At 48.3% G+C, this 17,603-nt stretch overlaps 1 protein-coding gene across 2 annotated transcripts in view; it reads left to right on the forward strand.

Annotated features, from left to right (window-relative positions):
- Positions 1 to 17,603, forward strand: part of SLC24A3 (solute carrier family 24 member 3) — a 486,110-nt gene that overhangs the window by 277,218 nt on the left and 191,289 nt on the right. For both annotated transcript variants that reach the window (XM_040447820.1, XM_040447821.1), the window contains exon 3: positions 8,378 to 8,454. In XM_040447820.1, coding sequence (XP_040303754.1) covers positions 8,378 to 8,454 — 77 coding nt within the window. The remainder of the gene's footprint in view (positions 1 to 8,377; positions 8,455 to 17,603) is intronic.

The raw sequence follows: 17,603 nt of genomic DNA on the forward strand, positions 1-17,603 counted from the left end.
AAGAGAATAAACATGTTATTTTTTTACTCACACTACATGTATAAATGTGAGTAGCAGTAAGGTGGGATTCTGATATCAGTTGCTCAGGGACACAAACTGATAGAAGATGCATCCTGACTTATGTGCAAGAAAATGCAAAGTGGTGAATCAGATACTGGCTGTTAAAGCCTGCCTGGAAGTGTGACAGTGGCCATTTGCTCCCATTTCATTGACCAAAGAAAGCTGCATGGCCCCACCTACCTTAAAGGGAACCTAGAAGTATGTTCCTTCCAGGTCTCTCAACAAGGAGAGACAGGGCATTTGTGAACAGCCTGAGTAGCCACTCCCAGTTGCTGGGAGTTTTACTGAACAGTTTCTCCCAATGTCATTTCTTAGTAATTCTGTCTTGTGTTTATACTAAACCCATCCCCCGGGAGAAATGTCCCTTTAATTTTATTTACACTTGGGGCGCCTGGGTGGCGCAGTCGGTTAAGCGTCCGACTTCAGCCAGGTCACGATCTCGCGGTCCATGAGTTCGAGCCCCGCGTCAGGCTCTGGGCTGATGGCTCGGAGCCTGGAGCCTGTTTCCGATTCTGTGTCTCCCTCTCTCTCTGCCCCTCCCCCGTTCATGCTCTGTCTCTCTCTGTCCCAAAAATAAAAATAAAAACGTTGAGGAAAAAAAATAATAATTTTATTTGCACTTGTCTTCACTTGGTATTTATCTTTCTCTTTCGTGGACCCTGGCCCAGTGGATGCTGGTCCCAGAGAGAGAAAAATGCAGGGTTCCTGTCCACAGGGAGCTCACAGTATAGGAATCAAAGGTACACTCAGGCAGCAAGTGACTGCAGTTTGGTTGGAAAACCACTTGTTGGGTACTTGCACAGGATAAGGGGTCCACAAAATGAGTCTGGAAGGCTCCATGGGAAGCCAGTTATTACTACAGCTGGCTGACAGTGTTCTCCCAATGTTCCAGGGGAAGAGGGAGCAGAATAGGCTTTATGGGACGGAGCACCCAGAGAGATGTCAGGACCCTAAATTCTTGAGGCATCCCATGAGAGGCCAATCAAGATAGGTAGTTTGTCATGAAAAAGCCCTGGGATGAGAGACTAGTGTTCTGATGGTTGCAGCGGCCCAGATTCCTTTCACTCGACGTGTTAAGGTAGCTGTGGTTTTGGATCTTCTTTGGTGGCTCCATTTGATCCACATAATATCCATATGTCTCCAGATGCCATGAATGTTTCTGCTGCATCTTTTCCCCCAAACGAAACAGAGAATACTCCCCATCCTTTGCAAAGCTCCATTTGGACTCATCAAACTCGGGCCTCAGGAAAGCAGCCAGGAGAAGCAGGTCGGCTGACTGCTGTTGCCTTGGTAAGGGGAATCTACTCCGGTCAGGGCTCTGTGGTTTCTATGGGAACAGCACTGCTTATCTTTGCTGGCTCCCCCAGGCTGGCAAGATGTACTGAAAGGAAAACTGGGGGAGAGAAAGAGAGGAACAGAAAGAGACTTTAAGGATTTTGAAGGTATTCGAAGGAACCCTCCACGGGATGCGTAGCTATTCCCAGCACACCACATGGGCCATTTTGCTCCAGCAGAGCCTCAACACGGAAGCATGTACCTAGAGGCATATGCATTCATGAAGCTCCCTTGGACTGTACACTGTCCTGGAGAAACAGATGCCAGCACAAAGCAGGCAGGAATTGGCAGTAGATGGTTTTTGCTACTAAGACCAGGGAAAAATGTGTCCTTGGCCCAAGGCCAGACCAACATCCCATCATTGCTATAATTGCGAAGAACAGCGATAGGTGGCCTAGGAAGATGGTGAGAGGTATGTCATATATGTTGCCTGCACTGTTTCCCAGCCACCCTGCAGGACTGGCATTTACATACCCATTTTACAGATGAAGGAAATGGGGCTCTGAGAGAGGAAAGGATGACCTGTGAGTGATGTAGGTGGGATCTGAACCCAGACCCAGATCTGATTCTCTACCCTGGGCCCTTATGCAAAATCTAACCAACAGCCCAAGGAAAATGTTAGAGTCCCAAAGATGGCCGACCCACCAGTTCCCACCTTGACTAAGACATGCCCTTGGTTCTTTGGATTTGGGTGGGAGGAAATACACCCAAATGGAAGGCAGATGGGATGACATCAGCACTGCCATTAGCTCTGCAGGAGGCACTAGCAGCCACACCTTGCTTTATAGATGAGGAAACTGAGGCCAAGAAGTACTGGGCAGAGCCTTCTAGTCCACTGTGCCACCCTGTCTCTGTATACTCTTGTCTTGGACAGCTTCAGCTGTTCTGAAAATACCATTTCTCAGGTGTGTTTGGGGCTTCAGAGTCTGTGCCGGCCAGGTGGGGAGTTTGCTCGGCCTCACGGAAGCCAGCTCAGCTGCTGCTGGCTGCTCTTTTCTTAACCCATTGGGCCAGCTGGACAAGGCTGATGTGCTCCATCCCAGTCAGTGCCTAGGGTCTGCTTTCTTTGGCATTCTTCATCCTGCTAACACTTATTAAGACACCTGCTATGTGCACTAACCATACTCTGAGCTTAATATGGAGGGAGCAGTGAAGAGGGATTGCAGGCCGTTGTTCAGATGGCCAATAGGCAAATCGAGGCCCCGAAAGGCTAAAACACACACTGCCAAAAGGCACACTGTGAAGAGTGCTAGGACTGAGCCATTCATTTCCAGATGCCCAACTGAGGATCCTTTCCTTGTCCCCAGGCTGACCCCTTCCTTATTAACATTAAAATAGTCATACCAAACTGCTTTAGAACCACAGCAAGCAATACTTGGTGAGATAATAGTGTGTCTATAGTGCATAAGTAGAGGCTGATGAGATTGTTAGTAAACATTAAGAGCTTCCCTCAAACAAAGCTGCTGCCTTAGTGGGTCTGGTGACAGGGCTGTCCCTGAGTCATGTTCTCTACAGCCAAGGTCATCTGGTAATGTCCTTTGCAAATGAAACAAAGAAGCCTCTAACATGGTGGAATCAATGCTTAATACAAGAACACGTTACAATGCAGGTAACTATAGTTGAAATCTTAATGTTTGGGCCTTACCATGCTGGATTCAGAATGCAAGTCCCAGAATAGTCTATCTGGGCCTTTATGCCTATGCACAGAGCCTCTCTTCTGCTACCTCCACCCGACACCCCACTGCTGTGTGCTGATGCCAGTGGTGCACGAGCAAGTCATGGTCTCTCATTCCTACTCTTGCAGACTCCCTCTTCTTTTCTAGTTTCTACACAAGAGATGCTTGGAGGATCATAGGGATGGGACGTTCAGGCTGGAGCAGACACTGGGCATCACCACACCATACATGCAGATGGTTTCTTGATGCACATGTGACTCTGTCTAGGGCCTTCTCTGGTACCATGAACACACTGACTTGGCCAGTGTAGAGCTGAGAAAAGTTAAGGTTCAGCCCTAAAGTGTTTAGGGCAGCCTTCAACAGTGATGGATGACCATCCATGGACAATGCTGAGGCATATTCTACACTATCTCTCACAGGGGCCCCAGCAAGTCTGAGCCTACTTTATCAGCCCCTTCTCTGACTTATCTCCCTCCTGTCCCATCATGGGATCACTTCCCAAATAAACTGCTGGCATTCATATCTTTGTCTCAGGGTCGGCTCCTGAGACAGCCTCAGATATAGGCATATGTGACTATGAAGGAAGGCTCATTGCATGGAGGTAAAGAGGAGATCCCGGGCTTCCAGCTCAGATTTTCAAAGAAATCTTTTCTTGTGTCTTTTGTCAAAAGACAATGCAGCTATAAGAGTAAAATAAAATCTATGTATTCTTTGCAAATTGTGCACGAGCTTGGGGTGCCTAGGTGGCTCAATCAGTTAAGCGTCTGACTCTTGATCTCAGCTCAGGTCTTGATCTCACAGTTTTGAGTTCAAGCCCTGTGTTGGGCTGTGTTGGGTGTGTGTTAGCTCTTTGAAATCACTGCTACTTAAAAAAAATGTGTGCTAGCTCTTTGAAATCACTATTATATCTCATCACCAGCCCAGTACATGTTTTCGTGGATGCACAATAGTGAATAAATAGCCAGAGAGGGACCCATGTCAGGAGAAGCTTCCTGGGAGAATACTTACCCTGGTTATTTTTTCCACATTGCTGTGAACCACCAATTAAGAATTTTGTTGTTGTTTGTTGTTTGTTGTTTGAATTGACTCTTTTCTGCCTTTCCCACTGCCTCTCATCACACCCATCCTTATTTCTGCCGCTGACCAGCCAGCCACATCCAGATTCATGAGGAAGTCTGACAGTGGCCTGCTTGGCCAGGACTTCGGACAGCGCCTCAGCCCTTCCTGAGCCAGCACTGGGCTCTGTGGGTCACCTTATCCAAGGACACAGCGTCCAGCACAGTCTTCTCCAAGAGCTCTAGCCAGGTCCCAGGGTTGACTGGGCATCTAGACTTCTGCCAAGACCCTTCCCCAACCAAAACATGAAGCCTAGTGGGTCCATTCATTCATGGTCATTACACATCCACTTGCTGTTTGTTGAGTGCCAAGGAAAATGCCAGGACTCAAAACACAGTGTATCACTTACTGACGTGGTACCCTTGATCGAGTCATACCGTGGGCCCTGGGTTAGCTCATGGATAAAGCAGCAGAGAAGCAGGGAGGCCAGAGCCGGCACAAGTGTGGACACCTTGTAGATGCAGACTGGTGGGAACTCTCCAGTGTCTTCACTCCCTCACATGCTGCCCTTAGCCCCATTTTTGCTCAAAACCACATTACTCCTCATATAGGAAGCCTGAAGGGCAGGAAGTAAAGAAGTAGCTGGCTTCAACATGTCAGTGATGGAACACCCCTCAGTCCTACGTCTGTACCCACCTCTACTCCTCATTGATGATAAGTGGTCCCTACGCATGATTGCTTTACAAGGCACCCATCACAGGTGGCTAAAGTTTCTCGAGGGTAATAGCTGTTGTGATCCATACAGTAACTTAGCATACTAGTCCTGTCTCTCGTCCTCTGGGGGCAGAAGGGCAATAGGATGGCACATTTAAACCCTGAACTGGCCAGTGTGGAAAAGCCCCATTTGCAACTACATAGAGAAATGTAAAGGAAAAAAAAGAAGCCTAGCTTTTCCCTCTGGTGTGTGGTGGCAGAATATGGATCTGGTCAGACCCCCTACTTGGAGGAAGTCCCATGAAGGAAGAGGCCACCTAGCAGAGTGAGATTGCAAATAGATGCCAGTAGCTGGATAACAGCAGAGAGGGGTGTTACCAGGCCTGCATTTGCTGTGTGGGTGGCCCTGCTCTGCAGCTTTCCAGCTGTGGGTCTTCGAGTTGGAATCTAATCCTCTGTCCCTTGGGTTCCTTGTCTATAAAATGGCAATAATAGCTTTCTGGGAGGACAAAAATGGATAGTGGGTGTAAAGTACAAGGCATAGTTCTTGCCAGGAGCAGGTGCTCAGTGAATGTGTCATTCTGCCCAGGTTTGTCATGGCCACTGCCCACCAGAGCCTTCATCAGCCCATCTCAGTCCATCACCAGCCAGCCCATCCCAAGCCCCACCTCCCAAGGGCACTTAAATGTCTGTACAAAACAAAGGAACATCAGATGCGAAGGTAGTTGTTGTTTCTTCAGAACCAGAGATTGGGACACAATGTCTGGGCAAGTCCAGGTAAACATGGGGATCAGTCAGTGCTGGAAAGTCTCTGGCCCTGGGTGCTGAGAGGGGTGTGGGAGAGGCCTGCCCTGCAGGGCCTTTCCTCTCCTTAACTTTGTGCCCCTACCCACCAGTGGTGGCCTGTGGAAGTTGTCAATTTCCTAGGTTTAGGAGGTGGACAGAAAAGGACATTTCTCATGATTTCCAATCCACACTGAACAACATGGGGAGGGGACGGAAATGTGAAAGCCTTGGGATGGTTATTTGGACTATAATTTATTCACTTGCATTGAAAGTTCAGTTCAAAAGAGAAAAGCATTAGAAAGCATCTCTTAAGAGTGTAAGACATCCTATGTGCACAGGGAGAGCCAGAGGGTGGGGAAGGAAGGACAGACAAGAAATGAGTGGGGGCTGGGATGCCTGGACAACTCTGTTGGTTAAGTGTCCAGCTCTTGATTTCAACTCAGGTCATGGTCTCGGGGTTCATGGTATCAAACCCCACGTGGGCTCCACACTGACCATGCAGAGCCTGCTTTGAATTCTCTTTCCCTCTCTCTCTGCCCCTTCCTCTCCATCTCTCTGTCTCTGTCTCTGTCTCTCTCTCTCTCTCTCTCTCTCTCTCTCTCTCTCTCTCAAAATAAATAAATAAACATTAAAAAAAATGACTTGGGACTGCAAAATCCAGGTCTCTGCAGGTCCAGCCTGTGTGGGCACTGTTGCCAACAGAGAGGTTTCAGGAAGTAGAGGCATTTCTCATCAGGCTGGAGGGCTTCATCCAGCTCTGCTCACTGGACAAGAGCATGCTAGCCAGGGGCATTAGGCCTGTAGAGGGAAGATGCTAGAACAGAGGCCTCTCAGTAGAGTGGCTAGAGGCTTTGCAATGCCCAGGGCCAGATGGATGAACTTCAGGCTTAATCTGTGAACCCTTGTCCCCTCATGGTAATTTCCAGATTGTAGTGTCATTTGGTCTTCAAGGTGAAATCCTCCAGGCTTGCTCTCATTTTCCCATTCATTGATCAGGAGGACTCAGTGCAACCTGTTTGGAACAGCTTTAGTTTAGAAAATCACTCAGGGGGATCATGACATCCCTGTCTTTCCTCGCCTCCCCCATTTCATCACATGAAGGATTGGACAACTGGCCAAGAGTTGCACGATGTGCTTATCCAGTGCTACCCTAGAAGCAGAGAGAACTTTTTCAAGGGATAGTTAAAGGCTTGTGTCTTGGGCAAACCCCCTGGCCAACAAGCCACAGTCTCAACAAGCCAGGTCTATAGCAGGACTGGGTCCCAGGTGTCCTGAGAAGTCACCGCTTGCTCATTAATGTCACCATTTTGGGCTCCCCTCCTTCCCTGGTCTCATCACCTTCCTCATTCACAGCGTGTACAGGAGTCACCTCCAAACAAACTATGCACCCCGAAACCCTTGACTGAGAGTCTACTTTTTGGGAAACCCAGAATAAGACCAGCAGCAAGCAGGTGTCACGTTGTACATCTTTCCCATCGATTGGTGATGATTTCTCTACCTGTGAGCTAGAGAAGGACTGAGAGCTTGTGGAGCTCTGAGAGAAAGGTCACTTGCATCAGCCAGCCGCATTTGCTGAAGACGATGCCGAGGGCAGTGTGGTGTGCACAGTTTCCCACGGAGCCTGATCTGATAACATCCTCCAGAGAGGAGAGGCTTATGAAGGCCCTGGCCATGATGCTGATTGGATTTTATGAGAGGAAGGAGAGAGGGTGAGCAGTTGGGGGTGGGGATAGCCCGGACTAATGGTATCATCTGTGCAGATAAAGATAGAAAAAGAAAGCAAACGCAAGGTGTGCTCAAGGAACAGCAGCCTATCCTGTCTGGTGGGAGTATGAGAGCCCATGTGACAAAGCTGGCTGTCTAATTGTTGTGCACAGCCTGGCGTGCAGTACCTGCACAGTCATTGTTTGAGTGAATGAGTACATTCACTCAAAAGGTAAGAAGGCGGGAGAAGGGAAGAAAGCTCACGTGGGAAGCAGCCAAGACCAGCTTGGAACTGCCAGTGTACAGACTGGGGCTTTTATCTCCTAGCAGGGAAGTTTTGGAAGCAGGGAGAGGGGCATGAGCTGCTCTGTGCTTGATGGTCCAGTTCAGCAGTGGCAAATGTGGGTCAAGTTTGAAAAGGGAATGAGAAAGCAGGGAGAAAGTTGTAACCGGTCCAAGGCCCGGGCAAACCAAGGCAGTCATGGCGGGGAATGAGGACCAATTTAGAGCAGGGGCTGTAATGCTCTATGTGTCATGGGCCCCCTTGGTGATGCAGTGACACCTACAGACCTCTGCTCAGGAAAACATTTTTCAATGCATGTGATAAAATATATATGCTTACAGAAGGAAACTGATCATACTGAAATGAAATTGTTGGAGTATTAGGAAATAAAACTTGCATGAAGGTAGCTGCTGTATTTCCTCATTAACCCTCTAAATCACAAGGGGCCATCTACAAACTACCCAGATGTTGAAGTGATGAGTGAGAGCTTCTTTGACTATAATAGTATAATGTATCATGAAAATATCTGTTGGGGGCAGAGTCCCCGGTGCTTCTCACATTCCTGTGGTTTGCTGCCTACCTTCTTATCTGAAGGAAACACTCAATTCCAGATAAGAGATGTGTGAACATAAAGATGTAATTTTTTTTTCATCCAAGTTCATTGATTCCATATGAAAACGAGGGCTGGTGATGCCATCCCAGAACTCCAGCACTGAAAACATTGTCATCTGTTCTGAGCTGGTTTTCTCTCTCCATTCTTTAGCCCTGCACGAATTCCCCAATGACATCTTCACCAACGAGGATCGAAGACAGGGGGCGGTGGTTCTCCACGTGCTCTGCGTAAGTACCCCTCTTGGGGCTCTGCCTGGAGGTCCAGAGGGGAGGCCTGGCTGGTGGTGGGTGGACAGTAAGTTGCATACATGGTGCACGTCCCCTGAGGCCTGTGGAGGACTGGCTCTAAATGTGCCCTCTATAGGAGGCCACAGATTCGGAAGCTGGAAGACACTGTATGTATTCTTTCCTTGATATCAGAGCCCAAACCATGGGCTCTGAGGGCAACCAGACTTGCTCTCTGCAATTTAACCTTGCTTCTCTCTCTGCTCAAATGTCACCCTCTTGGGAACCCTTTCCTATCCAGCCTTTCTAAAAGGCCATTGTCTTTCCTCTTACCAGGCTTTCTTTTTCCTCCATACCACTGATCACTATCAGACATAATATGTTATTATTGTTTGTTTATTGCCCATCAACCTCACTCACACGTAAGCTCCAGGAGAACTGCGACTTTGTTTTATACGTGGCTTCATTCTCAGATCTGTTTCTGGCACCTGGTAGGGACAAAGTAGTTGTTAAACTAATGGTAATGGATTAGATATAATGGCACTGGTGTAGCATCTGGCGTATAGTAGGCGATCTATAAGAGTGTGTTCTGGTTCTTAATGGACACCACCGCCCTAATTCTTCCTCAGTAGACCCAGTGGATTGAAGGCCTTCGGTTTTCCTTGTCCCCACTTGGAGAGTTTGGGGAGGCTGTGTGTGTGAAAATCTATCTAAGAGTGGCCCCAGAATCAGAAAGACACAGGCCAAATTCTGGACTAGGTATGTCACCGTGCTTTCCTGTCCCTATGCATTCTCCCCCTGAATGCTCTTGATTCCATTTTGCTTATTTACAGCTGTGAAACAAATTCTCCAAATTTACTGACATACTCAATAACCGTCCTAGTTGCTCATGCGTTCTGTGAGTCAGTAGTTCAGAAAGGGCATGGAGGGAATGTCGTACCACAGGATCTGGGCCTGAGATGGAGTAATTCACATGGCTGGCAGCCACGCTTCTGGCTGGGGCCAGAGCCCCTGGTGCTGGAGGACTCTTCCCAAGAGGGTTTCTCCATTCTCATGTCTGGTGTCCAGGCTGGGGTGGCCAAAGGACTGGCTCAGCTGGGATGTTGACCACAGCACCTCTGTGTGGCCTCCGCAGCATGGCTCTGTGTGGCCCAGGGCTTGGAGAAGGAGGAAACCCCATGGCCTTTAATGCCCTAGCCTTGGAAGTCACACACACCATTTCCACCAGACTGTCTTGCAAGTTACAAACCCACCATGACTCAAGGGGAGGGAACAAAGACCTTACTTTTCAGTCCACACCTGGAGAAGGCTAGTGGGCACCCCCTGGACTCTGGAGTCAGACTGGAGCCCAGCTCTGCTGTCCTTGCTTTGTGTGTGACTTCTGACAAGATATTTAGCCTCTCTGGACCCAGAAGCTGTCCTAAGCCTGACTCCCTTTATGGTGAAAGCAATCAACTCTTCAGGTCTTTCCCCACTTGCCCCCCCCCCACCCAGAACCCTTTTCTTGAAGAAAAGTCATGAGAAGTCTTTTTTTAGCAAAGACATTCTCTAAAAATGCCAGAGAAAGTAGACTCTTTGCAATCCTCCCTACCTTTCAGAAGAGTCAAATGCACAGAGCAATTAAAATGGATGCCAGGTGCCTCCTTAGGCACCGAGGAGGCTCCCCTGTCTCAAGGCTGAGGATCCCCAGTCACTGAGTTCGATGCAGAATTCCCCTGTAGCCATTAACACCCATATGCCTCAAAGTCAGAGGCATGAGATTTCCACTCTTGGCACAAACAGTGCGAATGTCCATCCTCCCAGGGCAGTGTCGTCACCTGCAGCTGGCAGAGTCCTTCTCCCCATCTCCCCTCGCAGGTCCTCTGAATCCAACTAAAGGCAGAGCTGAGTGCATTTACCTTGTTCTTCATGAGCCAGGGGTTACCCATAAGGCCTCTGTCTCCATGATCATACAATTCCCAGGGAGGGCATGAAGACAAAACAGGACAAAAACAGATAAATCCCCCTTACACACTCCCTTGCAAGAGTGGACACAGGCCTGCAGGTTAGCGCTTTGTCACCCTTGGTATCTAATACTACAGTTAGCTCCTGCCCTGGGCCCTGCATTGTAGAAATCACAGCGGCAAGGAGTCCAGGGGCCAAGGTCAGCATCCACCCCTTAATGACCCTGCTCTAGGCACATGGATGTTCAGAATTCTCTGCTCAAATGGCCTGTGCCTGCTGCTGAAGCCTGTGTGGGCCTCCTCCTCAGATCTGCCACTTGGAGGGAAGAGACCCAGGTAGAGAAGCTTGAACTTGCTGCCGGGGGTGTCCACACACACATGCATGTCATGCGGGGTGGAGCCAGGCTTGGATGAGGAGGACCTCTTCTATGCGTCAGAGGCATATGATACAGCGGGCCTGCTGGTGCCCTCCCTGAGGTCAAGGGCCAAATTTTATGTTTTCCTACCCACAAGAATATAAGGATGTAAACCTTATGAAGAAGCCTTTTGTACAGTGTCTGGTGCATTGAACAACAAAATTGCACAGTTCAGCACAGGAATGCAAGATTCTTTTTATCCCCTTCACGTACCATGGTACCTGGTACACTTAAAATGCACAGGAATTGTTAGATGAACATCACTGGATATGAAGAGAAACACCACCAGGGCCGACCTGTGGTATTTTGGTGGCCAGATGATTACATGAGTCGAAGCTGCAGGGAGCTGAGTGTAGATTTCCTGCTCTCAGCCACCTGGAAAGCACTTCTGAGCCCCTGTATGCAGTAGTGCTGGGCTGGACCCCTCCAGAACCCCAAGATACAGCTTCACCCTGAACAGAGCCATTGTCTTGTGGGGGGACCCCGTTATGGACAACCCCTGCCATGCTAAGTGCTGCCCATGCTCTGTGCCACGTGCTTTAGGAGCACAGAGAAGTCCACGTCCAGTGTCGGGAGGCGCAGTTGAGCTGGAGTAGGTTGGCATTTTCCGACGATGGGAGAAAAGGGACTCCAGGCAGGAAAGGGAAATCCGTGATCAAAGATGTAGAGACTCAAGAGTACAGGGGGTCTGGAGTGAACAGAAATGAAGGACAGGGAAGGTTGTGGGGGGAGCAGCACCTGGAGGCGCCACGAGGTGACTCCGCTGCAGAGTTGGAAGTGGGAGGAAGCAGATTCCTGATCTCGTCATCCCTCCTTGCCTAGGGAGTAGGGTTAGGCACGGCCAGAGAGGACCCAGTGTGGCCTGCACTCTAGTCAGGTGACAAAGACCCCAGCAGGCCAGAGAGAAAGGCTCAGGGCCATTTGGACAGGGGTCTCAGAGTCCCAGGTATCCTGAGAATACTGAAGGCCTGGGGAGGAAGGTCGAGAAAGGGTGTGGGGAACTGAACATCACTCAGATGCCTGTAAGCACCTGAAGAGCAATGTCTGCCCATCCAGTGAGGTGAGGGTCCCAGAGGTGTGCCCTGTCACTTCAGCCTACCTCAGGTTGAGGGCCACGGGCCCGTCCTTTCATTGGGATTCACTGACTGTCGTTTTGGATTTAGACCAGGGAGCCCAGTCCTTTCAGATCTTAATCTGAAACCTGACTGAACTTTGCATTTGTGCTCAAATTCAAACTTCCCCATTCCACTTGGGCCCCATGGGTTTGCTTTACGTGTGGGGCCCCATAAAGCCCATAGCCTTCAGCCACAGTTGGTTCCTGGTCTGTGGAAATGGATGGTTCTGAGGACACCCCAAAACAATCTTTTAAATCTTAGCTATCACAACGTGCTTCTCTTTTTCTTTTCTTTCATGCAGATAATTTCCTCTTTTGTGGGAGCTTCATGGAAATCAAACAGCCATTTTCCTTTTTTTTTTTTTTTTTTGAGAGAGAGACAGAAGGGAGCAGAGGGGTAGAGGGAGAGAGAGAGAGAGAGAGAGAGAGAGAGAGAGAGAGAGAGAGAATCTTAAGCAGGCTCCATAGCCAGTTCAGAGCCCGATGCAGGGCTTCATCTCACAACCGTGAGGCCATGACCTGAACCAAAATCAAGAGTTGGACGCTCAACCAATTAAGCCACCCAGGTGCCCCCAGATAGCCATTTCTGATTAAATTTTCCAAATGCTTTAGCTTCAATTTTTCCTTGGATCTTTCTGGTTTTGTGGATTTCAAAAACGCTAAATCCTGGGATTGCCCTACAAGAAATATTTCTATTCCTTCTGACTGTTCTTCATGTATGGGTTCCTTACCAGTGTGGAAATTCATTATTGGTGTAATAACTTTGTCAACAGTGAATATCCCCAAGAAAACACACTTGTTTTAGGACCTGCTTTTGTAGCCAATCTGTTCTAGTATTGAGACACTAAAAGCAAGATTCTCTGTCAGTGAGGAAAGTTGCACCCTATAAACTCATGGAGCCTGCCCTAAATAGAGAAGCCAGTGAATAATTTTCTAGGATCATGGTTTGTTTGTGATTTATAAATATCTTGTAAAATTTGCTAATTCTCCTGTTGGTAGGTAGTTGAATCTTGGAGATTGTAAGCCAAGGTATACATTTTCTCGTCTAGTAAAAGAAGCTTTAAATAATCAATATTTGAAATTCTTTCTCGAAACAAATCTGTCCTTAGTAAGTTAACTTCCATTGCAGAAATAAATACCCTCCATGTACCTTGTCAGCTTTCAAAAGTAGTCTTCCTAAGTTCAAGCCTTCTTTTCACATTTTTAATGTAATTTCTCTCTTCCGGCAGACAGGTATTTCTATATGCGTGTGTGTGAGGTAGTATAAAGTATAGCACTCCTGGAAATGAAGGAATAGCCCTTATGAAGGCAAATTCCTGCTAAGTGAGTCCGGCAGGCAGTTGGGCTCTTTAACTGGTGCAGCAACTCAGACCCATTCATGGACCAGCCCAGGAAAGAAACAGCAGTGAGAATGTTTCTGATGTCCATCTTCATATGCTAAAACATGGATATGCTTGGAGAAGCCCCACAGGAAACTTGGGCGTCAACTCTGTGCACACAGAAGGGACTTCATTCTCTGTGGAGTGTTCGGGCAACCACCATCTGGGCTACAGGAAGCTTTCCAAGGCAGCAAACCTAATGCATTGGTCACTGGGAGGTCCCCTGGCCATTTGCCTGAGGCCCACTTTGTCCAGTGGTGGGGACTCCCTCATCTACATCTACATCTTTACTGCTCCCCAATATCCAGTGCCTATTTTAGGGGCTCATGTGTATTCAGAAGAGGTGGGCTGTACACAGGATGCAATATTTCAGAAGTACAGGCAGTATTTTTGTGCTGGGTCATCAAGCCGGGGCTTCCACAATGTGGAGGTTCTCCAGGACTGGCAGTGAGGACCATTAATGTCAATCCCTGTGGCATCCTTGTATGATGGTGTCTGGGGCTGGATCCTGAATGTGGGGGTCTTCCCAAGCCCCCAGCTCCTGATTATATTTCTTTCCTCCTCATGTAGCCCAGGGACTTTTAAATCTGGTCTGGGAATTTAGGGGAACCTGCTCTGTGAGCCTGCCTCCAAATTCTTATTCCCAGATCAATCTGCTTTTTAAACTCAAGAGTTTGCTCATTTTTGTCTCATGGTTCTATTAAGACATCATTGCTCTCCACAAAGTGGCAGGGGAAACCAGTTGGCATTGGTCAAGGCCCTGGGGATAGAGGTGTTGAAAAGTGATGGGATGTGAGGAAGGGCGGACTATTCAAATACCAGCCTCCCTCTGGAATTGTGGTTTTTCTAGGTCTGTTCCATATTGCCTTGATGTTGCTGTATTCCCAGTGCTCCCAGCCAACTTGAGTGTCAGGATGACTAATATCTCCATCCCACCGTCCCTTGCCACACCATCTCTGTTCCCATACTGGCCTCTTTGTCCCTCATTTTTTTCCTCCCTGACCATGGGTTACCAGCGGGCTTATGGGTTGACCTCTCCTGGGTCAGGTCCTAACCAGTCAGCATGATTAAAACACCAGACTTCTGGAGGTACAGAGGATGGAGCAGCTCCCAAAGGAGGAGTCTGGGCTCTCTGACCCCAACCCCCAACAAACCCCCTCCACCCAGAGTGTAAGCAAAGGCTAATTGGGATATGTTCTTGGAAAGGCTGGGTGGGGGTCCTTTCTGGGGAGAGCCCACATCCTGGGTGGGAAGGGCTCCCTTACTCCTCTCAGACTTTGGTTCCCCTGTCAGTCTTGGAGGAGGAAGCCATCTGGAAGGAGCCTTTCCAAAGGATGTCATTTCCTTGTGGCTTGAGCTTCTAGTTCTCTCTGCCATTTAATTTTAATATCTGGAGTAGTTCCTCTGATGTGCTCCTCTCCCCGGGGCCCAGACTGCTTTCGTTAAGAGCCAGAGAATAAACTATTTGATGCAACGGCCAGTTATTCGGGGGAAGAAGGGCCAGGGTACCAGCGGGAGGTGGAGAAGGCCCTTTCCACTACCCACACATCACGCCAGCCCCTGAAGAGGCGGCTTTGTGTGTCAAAGCTCATGGTCTACCTCCACCCCGGGGGTGACTTTTGTCTCTCCGAGTCTGTCTCCTTGCTTTTATGGCTCTGAAATTCAAGTCAGCTTTTACAGACCAGCCCTATCTAATAGAACTTTCCATGCTGGTGGAAATGTTCTCTGTCTATGCGGTCCAGTAGGGGCAGCTGCTGACCTGTGTGTGGTTGTTGAGCACTCGAAGTGTGGTTAGCATGACTGAGGGACTTATTCTTTGTTTTATTTCATGTTAATGAACATATATTTAAATAGCCACTTGTGACAAGGGACTGCCCTAGAAGGCCTTCAGATGGGTTCTGATTCAGCACCTTTCTTCCTTTTTTTTTTTTTTTTTTTTCCATGTTGTCAGCTTGAAATCAAGAAGCAGAGATGGTCAGGAAAAAAGGTCACCTGCAAAGGGGTGATGTTCCCTTACTCTGTCCTCTTCAGGGCTAGCCTGGATTTAGCAGTTCAAACAGGATGCAGGGAAGACATTGCCAGGGGAGAACGGGATGTTCGCTGAGGAGGAAGGACACTGAGATTAGGAGTGAGAACACTGGTATGTCACCCACAGGCTTTGCTTTGGACCAAGTCACAGAATGTCTGGCCTCACTTTCCATATCTGTCCAGTGGAAGTGCACAGTAGGTGCTCAGTAAATGGTAGGGTTTTAATCTTCACCTTCTCCCCATCCTACAGCCCTCCAAGGGCGGCTCGCCTGTGATTAACCTGTTACAAACACCTGTCATGGGACCAGAGCCAGATCCATTCAGAGACAGCGCCGTCCCTGTGAGCAGCCAGACGGGACATAAGGGAGGCCTCTGTGTAGCTGGCATTTGGCCAGGCCCAGGGCGCTGGGAGACAGGCTACTGTGAGGGAGGGGGGTTGAAATTTAAAGGAACCTGCATGATCTGATCAGCAAGGTCCCAGCAGCGGTTCATTCGCTGGGCAGACGTGTTTAGTTAAGGGATTTCACCCTGCAAGAGGAGAATGATTAGAAGAGCTTGTGGAATTTGCTGTTTACTCTTGGAAAAGTGCTGAGCATGTCCTTAATTTGTCAGTGTCAACACAGAGCTAAAACTGGCGTCCAGAGAGGATTAGCACAAAGAGAGTAAATTATTATGTTTCAATAGATCCTAAGTTATTCCCTCCCCTCCTTGCTCCTGGGACTCCCTTCAGAAGGCCCTGGTTTAACCATTAGGTCCTTGCTGGGAGGTTAATTCCCCAGGACCCCTGAGCTGGATACATAGCATGAACATGGGTTAGAGCACGCTCTGGGAATGAAATCCAAATGAGTTCCTGTCCTGGCTCTGGCACTGATTAGCTGCATAGCCACAGGCAAGTTGCTTTGCCTTGCCTTGCCTCAGTTTCCTCCTCTGTCCCTGGAGATAGATTCAGCACCTGCCTGCCTCATCAGCTTGCTCTGAGGAATACATGAAGGCAGGTGTGCCAAGCTCTTGGCAGAGTGTCTGGCACTGCATAGATGATACCCTACCTCTACCCCCTTACACTTGCAACTTGTGTGCCTGCCCACCTCCCAACTCCCAGTCCCCGCAACTCTGAGCCCATTCTACCAGAATGCAGGACAGCCCAGAAGTAGCCCTCAGATGGAGTGGGGTTGACTGGTAAATAACTCCGCTCCCTCACGCCCCAGTTGGGCTGTATGAAACACAGGTTCCACCTTCTCCCAAGACTTGGCCAGAGCAGGAATAAGCTCTAGGTGCCTATCCAGGACCCTGCTTGATGACACCTTGATCAGCTGCCCCTCTTCCCCAGCTCATTTTTCTGCTTGTCTGTTGGTGCTTTTTGGGACCTGCCCCCCTCCTCTTCCAGCTGAAGGGCTTACACTGGAATCCTGGTATCCAGTTCTGCTTCTGAGGCGCAGATTGAATAGATATAACCTACCATTATTATGATGCAAATTAGGTCCCTTTCTAAAATTCAAGATGCAGAATTCAGAGACTCCAGTCCCTCATAGACATCCACAGAGCAAGAGGTGACATGCATTGATCTTCTGTCTCTGTGGCTCATATCCTGAACCCAGTGCAATACGGAAGGAGCTTGGGGAATGAACTTTGGAGCAAACAGTAGGAAATTTGGCCTTATGAAGAGCCCCAAACAGTGATGGCAGAGAGCATGCACGTGACTTACATTCCTAACATTAACCCATGGAGGACAGACACCTGTAGCCTGCTGTATGCTCCTCTTTGTCTTACTTATCTATTACTTGGTTCACTCCATCCACTGTCTATGTTTTTTAACTTATTTTGTTAGATGGAAAATAAATTTTATTTATGTGTTCCTCTGAGATGATTTTTCCAGCGGTCACAATTTGTATGCAGTACTTAAGTGTTCACTATTTGAAATTTTGTAGTAGTTTTTTTCTGTGAAAAGTAAAAGTTCAAAAACATAGTAAGCCATGAGGTACTGCTATTTGGATTTATCACATGCCCTAGCTTAAAGAACTAGTCTTTACCATGTATTCAGCAAATCAATCTGGATAAAATAGTCAATTAAGTACTCTAATTTATCACAAAATACCCCATGTATTTTAAGTGTTGGTGCCCAGTGGTTTGGATCTTTGTCAGTAGTTTCCTGGCAATTCTGTTCCCTGGAGAACCTCCATATAAGACCTGCTGTTTATCATGCCTCAAGACATAAGAATAAGTGCTCTCCAGAGGGAAGTTTTTTATATTCCCTCTATCTATCATTCCCCCCACC

This window comes from Herpailurus yagouaroundi, unplaced genomic scaffold (genome assembly GCF_014898765.1).
Source record: "Herpailurus yagouaroundi ecotype Mexico unplaced genomic scaffold, PumYag 196, whole genome shotgun sequence".
Classification (NCBI taxonomy): Eukaryota; Metazoa; Chordata; class Mammalia; order Carnivora; family Felidae; genus Herpailurus; species Herpailurus yagouaroundi.